This window comes from Pseudopipra pipra, chromosome 2, assembly GCF_036250125.1.
Source record: "Pseudopipra pipra isolate bDixPip1 chromosome 2, bDixPip1.hap1, whole genome shotgun sequence".
Lineage (NCBI taxonomy): Eukaryota > Metazoa > Chordata > Aves > Passeriformes > Pipridae > Pseudopipra > Pseudopipra pipra.
Genome location: NC_087550.1, coordinates 95,317,430 through 95,333,033, shown reverse-complemented (window position 1 = coordinate 95,333,033; position 15,604 = coordinate 95,317,430). Strand labels below are relative to the sequence as shown.

The window sequence follows — 15,604 nt, the reverse complement described above, 5'->3', positions numbered from 1 at the left end:
ATCTGCCACAGACACGACTATTTTTGATAAAGGCATGGATAATTAATGCCCCTAGTTTCTTCCATACTGCCTGGTTTAAGTTTGCTTCCTTGGGCACTGCATGCTCTGGGAACTCCACTAGACACACAGAATCTAACACCAGTGGTCTACAGCTGGTAATTAGTACCATTTAGCAGCTGCTAAGCAGGATAATAGTCTGTTATCCTTGAAGATCTCTAATAGGAATCATAATGAGTTGCTTACAAGGCTTCTAAACCAGATGGCATAAACTTGCTCTGCATGGAGTGAGAGTTAAGAGGGAGTGAGTCTTCCTTCATATGGCATATAAGTCAGCAGTAATTTGATTTATGCCAATGAAGTAACGTTGGCATAGGATCAACATAAATGTTGGGTGAAACAGAGGAGGTGTACAGTCTGTTCAGTTGAAAATTTATGTTGTATGCAAATTCTTTAACTTACACTGGGGGAAAACATGGGTATGACAATGGTTTTCAAATTAAGGCACTGGCCGTAGAATGAGTTATTTTGCCAATGTGTGTTTTAGTATTTAATGACTATGGTACTGGAAAGCTGCAAATTCTCAAATAAGATTAACATACTGAGTGAAATATTGTAAAGATCTGAAACTTTTAGTCAATTCTACAAACACTTCAATGTACAGTCAGGTGTTTCCGTAGCTGAAAAGTTGGCCTAAAAAATTACACTGGTAATTTAAAAAGCTTTCAAATTGACACATGTTTCTAAGGTGAACCTAGCGGGGTGTGAGCTTTTGTAATTACCAACTGTAGCCTGAGGATAAAATTCTTGCTAGTTTTAGTCATCTTTGTCAGGATCTCCAGGAGAATCCACACACAGGGGACAGATAAAATATGTGTACAGAATGAAATAGGTGACTTAAATGCGAAGATATTAAGTTTCTTTTTTTATAAATCTCATTGGCTAGTTGGAAGTGAAAGCTTTGAGACTAGACATGTTGAAGTTTACTGTATGATCAACTACTTTCCCCTAAGGTTAGTTTTAGAGTGTTCAACTAATGATAAATGTTAAAAAGCTTTGTTTCTATTGTAATTTTATCTCACTAACGGACATTCCAAATTCAGTCAGGTCTGTGCTACCAGTTTTTGATGGCACAGCTGTTTTGGCCTAGGAAGTAGCTATGCTGGCAAAACCCTGCTGTGCTATTAGCTGTGATGATAGAACCAATATTTTTAGCTAAGCATGTGTTATTTTGCAAGGTAGTGTTGAATCATTTTAGCAATAGCTCTGTTATATACACAGGTCATAGTTACTGTGAGATAAAATCACAGCTTTATTAACAACTAGGGCAGACACAGCAGCAGTGCTCTCCCTCTGGCCTGGCCAAAGCTCTAGCTCCTGTAGAGTTAATTCAAAATGGAGGCAAAACAGGGGATCACCATCATTGCTTTGTGATGCTGGGTGTGCCCCTTGCAGTAATGTCTTTGCACTGTAGAACTCCAGTCTTCTCTGAATTACTGTGATTTACACCAGGATTTTTCTACATCACTCTAGATATTTTCAGTGCTTATATTTGCAAGTAAATGGTGTAAATTAGGGTCCTTTTATTTGAAAAAGTAATTATAAAGTAGGAGGGAGTTAGACACTGAACTGAAAAGGCAAGAAAATAAGACCTTAGGAATAAAGATCAAAAAAAAAAAAAAGGAAAGAAAAAAGAGAGAGAAAGAAATCATATAAACAGATGTAGCTATTAGGTAAGGTGAGCCAATAACTGCTAAGTCGTGTTCCTCTGAAATGATTTCAGAGTCTACACTGCTCTTCCATGTGAGTAGCTGTCTTCTCAGAGTTGAAAACAGATTCTTTGCCTGTCATATCACATCTTAACTGCTGCCCATTGTCACTTTTGTGTGTGGAGATAGATTAATTTGTAGCACTCCTTGGGCACTTTTAAAGATTTTTCTAGGCACTAGGATTTTTCAGGCCATCAAGCCAACAGTGTGCCCAGGTGGCCAAGAAGGCCAATGGGATCTTGTCCTGTATCAAAAATAGTGTGGCCAGCAGGAGCAGGGAAGTGATCCTTCCCCTGTACTCTGCGTTGGTGAGGCCACACCTTGAGTATTGTGTTCAGTTCTGGGCCCCTCAGTTCAGAAAGGATATTGAGGTGCTGGAGCGGGTCCAGAGAAGAGCAACAAGGCTGGTGAAGGGACTGGAGCATAAGTCCTATGGGGAGAGGCTGAGGGAGCTGGGGTTGTTCAGCCTGGAGAAGAGGAGGCTCAGAGGTGACCTCATCACCGTCTATAACTACCTGAAGGGAAGTTCTAGCCAGGTGGGGGTTGGTCTCTTCTCTCAGGCACTCAGCAATAGGACAAGGGGGCACGGGCTTAAGCTCCGCCAGGGGAAATTTAAGTTGGATATCAGGAGAAAATTCTTTTCAGAGAGAGTGATCAGGCATTGGAATGGGCTGCCCAGAGAGGTGGTGGATTCACCATCCCTGGAGATTTTTAAACGCAGATTGGATGTGGCACTGAGTGCCATGATCTAGTAAATGGACTGGATTTGGACCAAGGGTTGGACTCGATGATCTCGGAGGTCTTTTCCAACCCAATCGATTCTATGATTCTATGATTCTATGATTTGTGGCCTTAATATTTTCCAGTGGAGACACAGACTGCATCATGTTTAATGTGTATAGAAATGAAAAAGGGCCAACTTGCATGAAGAAGTTTTAAATTTAGCGGTTCTTGAATAAGTGTAGTCCCTAAATTCATAAATTATTCTGGCTATGTCTGCAGTCATAGAAATGTCTGCCCCAGGAGGGAACTGTGACTCTCCTCATTGATCTCACTGGAGTTTGACTTAGTGTCTGTGTGGCCCAGAGACATAACCATTAGTTTCTATATGATTTTCCAGTTCAAGGTACCTCAGATAACAGGAGGGCTGTGCCCTTGACTTTAGAGTGATAGTGCATTGGCAGGAAGCTGTCAAGGTGGTGAATGCCTGGGCATTAACAGGAACAAAGTTTACACTAACTGGCAGCTACTCCTCAGAGAAACAATTAATAGAAGGATACACTGGTATACAGCACAGTAGATGGCCAACTGTTAGGTTTCACAAATGTTAGGCATTTTTATCTTTTCTGTTACTACTCAAACTGAGTTTGCTGTGAATGCAACATTGCCCAGCTCCTAAGTTTGTGTTGCCATCAGTAGCTGATCTCTGGTGAGTTACTGATAGCCCTGGCATTCTGAATTCACATTTCAGGCTGTCACTTCAGATCAGTACTCCTTTTGTCTGCAGCATATAAGGTCATAAATAGCTCTATATGACAGGGTAGCTAGATTATATTCAACACAGCGCAGTGTAAGTACTAGTTACTGCCATGTATTTCAAAATTTTTAATGCGTTATGCACTGCAGTTATACAAAGCTAAACAAAACTAAAATGTGTTAGGTAATTGTCATGTTGTCATCATCAAGTTGCTATAACAGCTAAAAAAGTTAAAACAAAGCTCCAAGGAAACCAAGACAAGCCCAGGAAACGTAAGCCTTACAGCCCTAGTTCCACATGCAAAGTTAGTACAAGACCTGTGGGTGGTAACAGGCACAGCAATAATGACTTTAACTGCATTATAAGGCTACATAAAATAGTGTAATATAGTCAATAAAATCAATGGAATGTGGAAAGCTGTTCAGCTCACTGGAATAATTTGGTTAAAATTGTATCATTGGGCATATGTGGAAAGCTATGTTGATTATTATCTTTCTTTACTGATGAGACTTCAGTGCTTTCAAATGCTTTCTAAAACACCTTTATTAGATATATCAGGTATGAAATTCTGTTCTAAGTAGTCAATAATTTTGTGTATCAAATCTAAAAGACATCAGTGAATGGATGGACCTGTTTATACATACAAAAGAAGGGCTTGAGAGTTTGCCAAAAATTTTACTCTGGGTTGTTTTTTTTTAAGTAAGTATCAGCTTCCTTCCATAAAGTCAGTTTTCAATCTCATCTTTTCTGGAAACTTTTCTTCAGTGAAGGATTGCAAGTAAAATAGGTTTTAAAAGGAAGTCTTGTGAAAACTTCCTTAAAAGTTGCATTAATTAAGAGATACATAGCATTACTTGAATATAGCTTTGTATTATTTTCTGTCCTCATTAGGGCAATTCATCTCAAATTACTAGCAGTAGATAGAGTAGTTCTATCAGGAGGATTTTCCTACTGACTAGTAAAGTCTTAAGTAAATGACCTAAATGAGTTGCATAGTATGAAGGGGAATTTTATTTCTGTGATTTTCTCTTCTTGATTTGTTGTTGTTGTTGTTGTTGTTGTTGTTGGTTTTTGCATTTTGCAGAGGGGATGAATTCGAGGAAAGGGGAATTTCTTTTTTTACTTGTTTTTACATGCAGAGGAATGTAGAACATAATACTTATTCAGAAGAAGGATTCTGGCCCAGCTGAAAAGAGAGTTTTCATATCTTGCCCTGGAACTCTTTGTGATGAGAATTTCCTTAAGCACTGATCAAGCTACATGCAATAATGAGGAAAAATACAGCAGACAAAGAAAAGAACTACCGAGCTTTTATCCACATACCCTAATGTTTTTGTATGTGACTCAATAATTTGTTTATGGTTACAATTATTTAATATTCTGCTTTAAGTTCACAGTTTACTTATTAATTCTGTCTACTGTAATCTTGGTCTGCTGGCAGAAAAAAATCAAGGCAAACCCATTAATTTTTGTGGATTTCGATCTTGGATCTAGAAATGGTCATTTCTTAGTTTCAACTGCAAGGAGTTGCTAAATGGATCTGGAAAGACATTACTTCATTTTGCATAGCTTCTCTACAAGAACCAAGCCCTTGGCGGACTGCTGGGAGGAAGAGGTTCAATAAATTGCCCATCTTTTTTATACCTGAGTAGCCAGAGTTTCTTTCTGTCACACGGTTAATATTTTAAACTCCAGATGAAATTCTTGTGGAATACTGTTGGAAATGCAATTTCCCAACCAACTGACTTTCCTTTATGTCCTTCTTCTGCCAAAAGAGAGAGGTCTTTATCCTCTGTCTTTGCTTAGAAGGGCCTACCCAAAAGCCACTGTTGGTGATCCCAAGGTTCTTAATGATTGAGTTCATCTCAATTACCCAGCAAGAAACTCCACATTTTATTTTTGCTGGTGTTACTTTGTGCCATTAGAGTCAGTTCCCAGATGCAGAAGTAGCCAGAGGTAAAGGATGTGTAAGTCCCTTTATGAGCAGGGGAAGGGAACAGATTCTTAACTTGTTAATTGTCTTATCCCATCTTGTAGAAAGACAGAATGAGGATGCTATTTCATTAACAGCCTTAGTCAGCATAAGATTTCTGCCACCAAACCACAAATTCAACCAATGCCTGCCCTCCTGAAAAACTTCCCCACAAACAAAACCCCCACCACCTTACTGGTCCAGTTGAATGTGCAACTGTATAGGTGGAGAGAGCTGGCACAAGGGAAGAGTGGGCCATTCTGCTGGTTTAAAAGTTAACCAGCAGGGGAAATGAACTCAACTCAAAAGAGAGATTATAAATCAGAATAACAATTTGATAAAATAATACAATAAGTACGATTATACAGACAAGCAATTTGGTTTTAACCCACAAAACCCAAATGTATAACCGAGCACCCTGGGGCATGAACAAAGTGGTGTTTCTTGGCCCCCCCCCGAGTCCAAAGTAAAGGGAGAGGGGAAAAAACCTGCTGGTGGGAGAGCTGTTGCAGTCTGGTCAAAAGTGGTGATTGCAGTCCAGTTGAGGGTGGTGAGCTGCAGTCTGGTTGAGAGCGGTGAGCTGCAGTCTTCCTCTGAATCCCACGAGTGGTAAAAAGGTTCTAAAACTCCAAGTTTATATATTCTCCAGTTCATGCAGGAATGCTCAGTCCTTCCCTCAGAGCGGGGAATTCCATAAAAGGGTATGAGGACAGGAATATCTACAGGCCTCTACTGCTAACAATTTCTGGGAAATGGCATGGAAGGCTATAGAATACACAGTTTTGGGTTACACCCATACCATGATGAACTGGTCTCAGCTGTCCTAACTAGGACAGCCATGAAGTGGATAACATGACTCTTCCATTTTGACAGCAGTACAGCCTGTGAGAATACACTATAAAGATGGCATTTTCAAATACTTATATACTCTCACAATGTCATCAGTTAAAGCCTCCTTGAGAATAGAATATCTGCAAATCACACTTTAAAGGACCATCTACATTAATTCCTGTATTTGCAAATGAGACTCTCATTGCAGGTGGAATCAAGCCATAGTTCACATATTTAACCCACGTATAGAGTCCATAAGAAAGCATGCTACATAAAAACACTGTATTAAGTGTCTGAGAATCTGAAATAAGCTGATTTTTTTTTTCCCCTGAAAAACAGGAATGGAGGAAGGGAGCAACTTAGAGTGTTAATTTGTTTAGGTGAAATCATGGTGGGATTTGGAAGATGAAATTACTTTCAGAGCCGTAAGAAATTTTCTGCAATATGGAATTAATATTTTCAGCCCTACTAAGAAATGGCATGACATAGGAACACTGAAAACATTAACTCTTGAGGAGGATGTAGTTGCACACCTATTTAAGGAGGGAGGACTTAGAATAAATCTTTACTCACTAAAACCTGAGGTAGAGGGAGCATCTCCATATGTGGCCAGCAATTTAGGTATTAAGCCAAGAAAGGAACTTTGTTCAGAACTTTTATTTTTGATTTCTCTCTGGATGAGGACAATTTTGTGTTTTATTATGAGATTTGTGGATCTGAGAGCAGAAAGAAATGCTTTGCTTTTTGTTGTTCATCCAGTACTCCCAAAGTTATGAAATTTTGTAAATATTTCTCTACCCTCCCACTCTGGTTGAGTGTTTTTCATTTTGCTTAACAGGTATTGTACAGTTTCTTATACTCCATGTTACCTAATGTTCCAATTCTACTTTTGGTGGACATGGGGGGGCAACAGAGATTTTTGAGAAGGATTAGCTTTCAAAGTGGCATTTGCCAGAACATAAAAGTCTTTTACAGTTATGTAAATTCAATGAGGCAAAACCTTTGATGAGGAGAAATAAGTACCATGGAAGTATTCATAAAGTATGAATTTATACAGCGCTTTGGATTGATCTTTGATTTTCAAATCTTAGAGCAAAAGATTAAATGAATTAACTGTTGTAAATATTTGTAAATATGTTGTAAATATTTGTCCATTATAGCAGTGTGCTTACTATGTAAAGTATTTAGTAATAGTAATGCCAAGTGTTTCACTTTAATTTTACAGGCTTGCAACCATTTAGCCAAATATTCTTTCTTAGGCTGAATTTTTCTAGGGCACCTGATCAAAAATAATTCAGCACATTCAGAAAACATTGCTTCTGTTAGTTGACAGTGTTTGAAAAAAAAAACCCTGACCCCTTTCAAATAGGTCAACTGACTGTCTAAATGCTGTAAAAAGTTCAAATGTAGAGTGAAAATGGAGCTGCAAGATATTCTTGAGAAAAAGAAAACACGTACAAAAAATGCGTAGATGGGGAAGAGATTGTGTTTAAGAGTCTCTTGATGGATTCACAGAAGTTAGAAGGGCCTTGAGACAAATATATGGCCCTCCTGTGGGAAAAAACCACAGTGGAACAGATTTCTGGGATATTCACTACTTGAAATTTCTTAGCAGTTGTTTGCACAAGTCCATCCAGTATCTTAACTAGGGATTCAAACCAAGTTTTCCAAATGATAGAGACAGAACCAGCTGAGCTCCTACTCAGGAAACATTATTGACAGTTATTCTCATGGAGAGGGGCCTTTTAAAAGGGTTCTTTATGCGAGTTTATTGAAGACAGGGTTGCAATGCTGGTGTGAATTCCCCTGATAATGTCTGGCGTTGTTACTGTGCAATTCTGTTCAAGGAATGAACACTGTTACGATGAATTAGTCAATGCTTTGATTTAGAGTGAAAAGGTTATAAAGGCAATGGGGAAAAAGTGCTGAATTTTCACTCTTGAGTGAGCACCAATACGAAAGGTTCTGGTTTTGCTTGTGCTTATAAGCCTGTTTTCATTTCAAAGGAGTTTGATACATGTAACTGGGATTGGAGTTTGACTCCAAATATCGTTTTAAAAATTATGCTGCATCAGTGATCTGACAATGCACTGGAAAGGTTAAATTGAGTGCAGATCATTTAGCTTTGGTATGATGATTAATTTCAAATTATATCAGTTATGAATACTAGTTTCAAGTATTTACTGAAAAAACCAATGTGTTTCAAGGGAACTCTTATAAAGTAAAATGAAACCGGTTGACTGTAATTTTGCTCACAAATGAACTAATCAGGCGATTGTGACCTTGACACAAGGTCTCTCCTCCAGCTCTCCCTTCCCCTCTCCTGTGTACAAAACTGGCATGCTTATCTGTACACTTGAAAAGTCCTTGATACTGTTCATATTTACTGTTCATTACCAAAAGTCCTTTTCTTACAGGCTTAGCTATTATAACAGGTGAGGTGGTAAATGCTGACATGATAGTTCTGCAAATGTTATATGAGAGGTTTGCATATATTATTAAATCTCCTAATGAAGATGATGAAGAATCAGCCTACTAACAGTTCAGAATTAGGTGTATTGCTGGTATATTAGGTATATTAATTCCTTTTCCTCTTTTCTTTGATATTTCAGTGTTACGGCTATTGAAGGATGGTGCTGACCCTCATCTGCTTGTTTCCTCAGGAGGCTCCTTGCTCCATCTGGTAAGAGTGATTGAATATTAGTGTTAGTGACTGTGGATAAATATGGTTGGATAGTGAGTAGCAGATTTGACATATTAACAAAAAAAGAAAGGCTTAGCAATATTTTTTATCTACCCTGACCTCTGCTGTGGTTATGATTGCATCCAGCTATGCTTTTTAAATGTATGGTCATTTTCAGATTGCTTAAAAAAGAATGGATCATGTCACAGAAATGGTAGCTAACAAAAGAGAATGAAATGTTTTATTTTTATTTATAAAATTTATTTTTTATTTATAAATTATCTGTTAATCTGTTTTATTTATAATTATCTGTTCAGTAAGAAAGAGCAAAGGAAATATTGCTTGATTCCAAATACAGACATATATATGGTTCAGAGACTTACAGGTCCTATATGAAAACAAAATGTTATATATGATGCAACATTTTTTATTTTTGTGCATATTTTCTTTCACCAGTTTCCTGTGTGTGGATATATAGCACATTATCCACATTTAGTTTATCATTATTTGCATAGCAATTCAAATTAAGTAATGGAAAGATAAAAGAAAAACAATTTGTATATAATGACCAAAAGAAAAGCAAGAGGTACGGGCATATGGAGGAAAGACTGACAGGCAAAAAGAAAATACCACAGAAGTTGAATTTTGGCTTTGATGAAGCCTATGGCAAAACTCATGATTAATTCCCAAGTCTTATGATCCTATCATAGAATCATAGAATCAGCTGGGTTGGAAGGGACGTCTGAGATAATCAAGTCCATCCCTTGATCCACTACCACTGTGGTTACTAGACCATGGCACATGTCTAGTAAGTGCCACATCCAGTCTCATCTTAAAAACCTCCAGGGATGGAGAATCTACCACTTCCCTGGGCATTCCCATTCCAATGCCTGATTACCCTCTCTGTAAAGAATTTCTTCCTAATATCCAACCCAAACCTCCCCTGGCAGAGCTTAAGACCATGCCCTCTTGTCTTACTGATGGCTGCCTGGGAGAAGAAACTGATGCCCACCTGGCTACAACCTCCTTTCAGGGGGTAGAGAGTGACAAGGTCTCCCCTGAGCCTCCTCTTCTCCAGGCTGAACAACCCCAGCTCCCTCAGCCTCTCCTCCCAGGACTTGTGTTTGAGTCTCTTCACCAGCTTTGTTGCTCTTCTCTGGACCTGCTCCAGCACCTCAATATCCTTCCTGAACTGAGGGGCCCAGAACTGGACACAGTACTCCAGGTGTGGCCTCACCAGAACTGAGTACAGGGGAAGAATCACTTCCCTGGACCTGTTGGCCACACTGTTCCTGATCCAGGCCAGGATGCCATTGGCCTTGGCCACCTGGGCACACTGCTGGCTTATGTTCAGGTTCCTGTCAATCCAAACTCCCAGGTCCCTTTCTGCCTGGCTGCTCTCCAGCCACTCTGTTCCCAGCCTGTAGTGCTGCAGGGGGTTGTTGTTTTCTTTGGTCTGTGATGGTTCAGTTGCAGACATGCTGTCTATTTAATGTGAAACTGTTTTAAGGCATTTGGATCCAACTTTGTTGAACAATGTGTGTAAAATAAATGCGACTTAGCAAATACAAGTGTGTAACAGATCTACTGAGAAGTCTACTGGCCAAGTGTTTCATTTTAGAATGGTTGGATTAAGTTTTTCATAGTATGTACACAAAATAGAGTAATTTATTAATGAAAAAAACTCCTCTAACATCACTGAACTCCAGCACACCTGTGACCATATTCTTGCAAGATGTAGCATTTCCATTATGTAATTAATCTGTGTTTTTCATCTTCCATGGCCATGCTATTTACCAAGGACTTTAGGAAATAGAGGCCTAGGTAAGGGGAGAGTGCAATATTGATTTGGAACAGAGAAAAATTATCTTTTCTCTCCTCCAACTATTTGCTTGCTACAAAGTGCTCAATTGCTCTTTAAAAGGGCAGTCCATAGAAGATATTATCATTGGATTCCCGAAATAGAGGCATCCCAAAGCTTATACTGTGCTGAAAGCCCTAGGAGAAAATCTTCAGTGTGGATGATGTGACATCAGTCTCAGGCAATTTAAAATAGAAGAAAGAAAATCCATCTTCGGGAATTTTAGATTGAGTGTTCTAGTTTAGCTGATGCACACTTTTTAACTGCAGATAAAATCTGCAGTTGAACTTTACCTTTTCAGGTTTTTAGCCTGCATCGCACCCCAGTTCACTGTCACGATCAGTATCTCTCAGCTGGTGCCTGCTGCTTCACAGGCACATGTGCTTCCAAAGGAGGGAAAGCTTTCTGCAGTAAGAAGTTTGCGATAGAGAGCTCTGTGTAACCTGCTGCCTCAATTTAGTCAGAGTTACTTGTAAGCACTCAAAATTCACTTACAGGAAAATGCTGGTCCCATTGGAGAGAGGCAAACCTAATTTCAATGAAATTTGGATTTAACCCTGATTTGGGAACAGTACAGACAGGAGAGGAGAGTCAAGATGCAGGGAAATAGATAAGGCAAGTTTATTTTCCTGCAAGAATTGAAAATAACAATTTATAATGCATCTATGTTGTATTCTTTAAGCCCACTTAGATCCATTCTAAGTACTAGTTTTACCACCATGATTCTGTATAAGCTGCTTTGTCCTTAATCAGTGTTTATTCTTTCCAGTTGTAAGCTTAATGTTTTTATACCATAATGAATCGAAAATATCTCCATATTTTCCTTTTTACATTTCTGTTAACTTCCAAAATGTGATATATTTCTAAAAAAAAAATCCAATGTGACACTTCATAAAGATTCTGTTCCCATCTCTGTATCCTAGTATTGAATCTCTGAGAAGCTGTGGGAGCTTCACAGGTATTCAGTGAACTCTCTTTAGATTCCATGAGAAGAAAAGTATGAAAAGAGAGTACTTGCCTGAGCTGCCCATTCAGCTGGAAGCACATAGCATCATACCAATTCCCACAGACAGTCACCTACCCCTGCCCTAATAACAACGTATATGCATACCAATTTTTTTCTGGAACTTTATTTCACAAAATCCATTAAACAAGAGCCAAGGAACAGGTGATTGGTATTAGATTATGTTGATCTGTATTATATAATGTCTTATCTCTGATTTGTTAAAATTTGAACATAGAACAGCTCAGTGTAAGTTATACTTACAATGAATAATACTGCAACACAACAAAACTGTTCCTAGAGCTTCCAAGTAAGTTACAAGTTAAAGGAAATACATCAGATCTTAGTTTCTGTCCTGTAAATTAGTGCAGTATGTTGGAAATCATTTAAGGCAGGACTGCTTTTTATCCTTATAGAGTTTAAATTTCATCCTTTGAGTTATCAATATTTATGATTGCAGTAGTACATGTAGCTCCTCCATTCAGCTGAAGATCTCAGCTATGTTTTGACTTCACAATCAAATTCAGTTACGTACTTTTACTTCTTCCCCATTTCCTTCAGTATCGCGGCTTCCATGCCAGATTAATAGAGATCAGCAAACTGGATGCCGTGGTATGGTTTCACATGCGATAGACATAACACAATAATTTAACCCACACTTGCAAATTATCTGCAGATTTCACTGTGTTTGTACTCTCAATGTTTATATGTGCTTTTGGGGTCCAGAATATGTTTAAATATTGGAAGAGGCATCAATATTAAGGATTGTATTCAAAACATCGAAGTATCTAATAGAGAAAATAAGTCTCCCCGTAACCTCTCCAGTGAGGAGAGAGGATCTTTCTCTAAACAGTTACTGAGATTGTTATGCTAGACCAGAGTAAAGATCTTAAGAGGTGCCCTGTTTGTCTTTTATAGTATTGTCTGTAACCTCACGCATAAAAAGTCACAGATGTGACAGAGGAGTAAGGTCAAAACCATGGCTAAACCAGTTTCTTCTCTGCCAAAATTAGTGACTGTGATCTCCATCGTCACACACACACGCACACACACACACACACGCACACACACACACGTGCATTCCCTTGGCTCTCCCAACACACCTGTAGTGTGCAGAGTATTTATCTGTCAGAGAGACTGGAAAAGGAATCATACAGTTAGTGGATTGGAAATAGAAGTGAGTATGTAGAAGTGTGTACTATTGCTATGATCTGCATAAGAGGCAGAAGTTCGTGTACACGTGGACATATATATGTGTGGGTGTACATATCTTTAGATGCCACTACTCATCATGTGATTATGATGCACTGATGCCTGTGCAGTAATTTGGAATGACAGTATTGAACAGAAAAAAGCCTTATCTTTATTGTAGATTCAGCAGATTTCATATAGTGCTTTTTCACAGGAAGTAGGGGGTTCTGTGAATCATGCATATGGAACTGGTAGTCTCCACAGAATTATTTCTATAGATTCCTCATCTGTTGTTCCCTACAAACACAGCAGTTCAACTATAATGTGTCATCTGCCTAATTTAAATACTATGTAGTAAATTCAGTTGTACACTGAGGAAAACACCATCCCTAATCTGTTCTTTTTCTTTCAGTGTGCTCGCTACGATAATGCATTTGCTGCAGAAATTCTAATTGACAGAGGAGTGAATGTAAATCATCAAGATGAGGATTTTTGGACATCAATGCATGTAGCCTGTGCCTGTGATAATCCTGATATTGTCCTACTGCTGCTACTAGTAAGTAAAGCAATCCAGTGCATTGTGTGCTTGAGAAGGAGACAGAAAGTAGCATCCTGAGGTCTGAAACTGCTGTATGAATGCAACATATTACTACTAATCGTATCTCTGAAGGCATATATTGTATTTGTTTTTTTTTCTTGACATTGTTTGGGTACTCAGGATTTTTAGAAGGCATTTTTAGGCCTTCAGTGAGAATAAATTGTAAACATCAGTGTCAAGTATCTCCTGTCTCTTCCCTGTGGTCAGGAGCTTATATCTCTGATAAGCACTCAGTCCCAAATGGGAATTCAGATAATTTCTTTTCTTTTCTCCCTGTCATTTTCTGTTAAGGGTTGAGTTCTCAGACCATTTTATAAAAATCTCCTCCTGTAAAGCAAGTATTCATGCAATTACACTCAGTATTCATAAAGAAGTGTTTGTGGACATGGTCAAAATGAGGCAAATTTAGTATTTATCTAAACAACTTTGACTTTTAAAAGCTCAGTTTACCCAATATAGTAGTACATATAGTATTCAGTCTTTGCAGAGAACAGCAGTGTGCCCAGGTGGCCAAGAATTCCAATGGCATGTTGACTTGTATCTGGAACAGTGTGGTCAACACTGTAGTTGTTCAGGGTAGTGATTGTGCCCCTCTACGTGGCAGTGGCGAGGCTGCACCTCGAGTCCTGTGTACAGTTTTGGGCTCCTCACTACAAGAAAGATATTGATGTACTGGAGCTTTTCCAGAGGAGGGCAGTTGAGCTGGTGAAGGTTTTGGAGCATAAGTCTTATGAGATGCAGGTGAGGGAGCTGGGGCTGTTTAGGTTGGAGAAAAAAGAGACTCAGAGAAGACCTGAAAGGAGTTTGTAGCCAGGTGAGGGTTGGTCTCTTCTCCCAGGTAGCGAGCAACAGGACAAGAGGAAATGGCCTCAAGTTGTGCCAGGGGAGGTTTAGATTGGATATTAGGAAAATATTTTTTTTCTGAAAAGGTAGTCAACATTGGAACAGGCTGACCATGGAAGTGGTGGAGTCGACATCCCTGGAAGTATTTAAAAGGTGTGTAAATAGGGACATGGTTTAGTGATGGACTTGCAGTCCTGGGTTAACAATAGGACTCAATGATCTTAAAGATCTTTTCCAACCTAAATGATTCTATGCTTCTGTTTTGTGCTTCCATTCCTAGGATCACAGCTTCTAGTTTTACATAATGTTATTAATGCAGCTCTTTTTCACGGTTCATTTTAAATTGCTCTTTAAAATAGTAGTGCAGAAACAGTTCACAGTCTGACTTAAAGTTTTTTAATCTATTTGTATCATTTTAAAATGTGTAAGTTTTAAATAGGTCATTGCAAGTAGATCAGCATTTGTTATCATATTTATAATCTTATTTCAATATTACAAGTACAGGGAAGGGAGAAATATTTTTAGACTATATGCTTGATAATAGCTTTCATGAAGTCACTTTTGAAGGTTTTCTAGTCCATACATACTGCTCAGACAAGAGCTAGCCACAGCAGATTGCCCAGAACCAAATCTCCAAGGATGGAAAATCCACAAAACTTTCTATTAGGTTTGAACAGAATATTCTGTGTTTTAATTTGTCCCTCTTTCATTTTATCCTGTCACTGGACTCCACCAAGGGGAGTCTGGCTCCTTGTTCTTTACTCCTTCCATCAGGAATTTACACATTTTTTTAAGTCCTGCCAGAGCCTTCTTTTTTCAAGCCTGAAGAGTCCCAACTGCCTCAGCCTCTCCTTGTATGACAGATGCTCCAGTCCTATCCTCGTCTTTATATCCCCTTGGCAGGACTCACTCTAGTATGTACATATCTTTCTTTTACTGGGGAGCCTGCAACTGGAGCCTCATCAGTGGTGGGCTCTCACCAGTGCCTAGGCCTGCTGACAATCCAGTCCAAGAAATCTATGGCCCTGTTTGTTGGAAGAGCACATTATTTGCTCATGTTCAGCTTGTTGTCCTAGCCCCAGAAGTATTTTGTGTGGGAAGCCATCTAGCTAGTAAATAAGAAATACTAAAGAAAAGAGTATATCTTGGTGACCAGGGACTAGTTTGTATCCAGCTGTCACATTGTAGAGGCTAAGAGTCTTTTCTGGGCTAAACAAGATCTCCTCCATGACAGTTGGCTTCAGTGCCTAGAATTTTCCCAGGTCCCTTTGATTAATAGTAGAGATTCTGCCTTTGTGATGCTTGGAATGTAATTTTCTTGTATTTTCTATTGCAACTATAATCAGATCCAGTAAATGTGCAATGCAATGCATGTAAGT

The 15,604-nt window shown here is 38.8% G+C and overlaps 1 protein-coding gene across 5 annotated transcripts in view; it reads left to right on the top strand.

The window, feature by feature from the left end:
* The window catches only part of MYO16 (myosin XVI), a 375,232-nt gene that overhangs the window by 110,857 nt on the left and 248,771 nt on the right, over positions 1–15,604 (top strand). For all 5 annotated transcript variants that reach the window (XM_064646535.1, XM_064646539.1, XM_064646537.1 and 2 more), the window contains 2 exons: positions 8,659–8,729; positions 13,197–13,340. In XM_064646535.1, the coding sequence (XP_064502605.1) occupies positions 8,659–8,729; positions 13,197–13,340 (215 nt within the window). The remainder of the gene's footprint in view (positions 1–8,658; positions 8,730–13,196; positions 13,341–15,604) is intronic.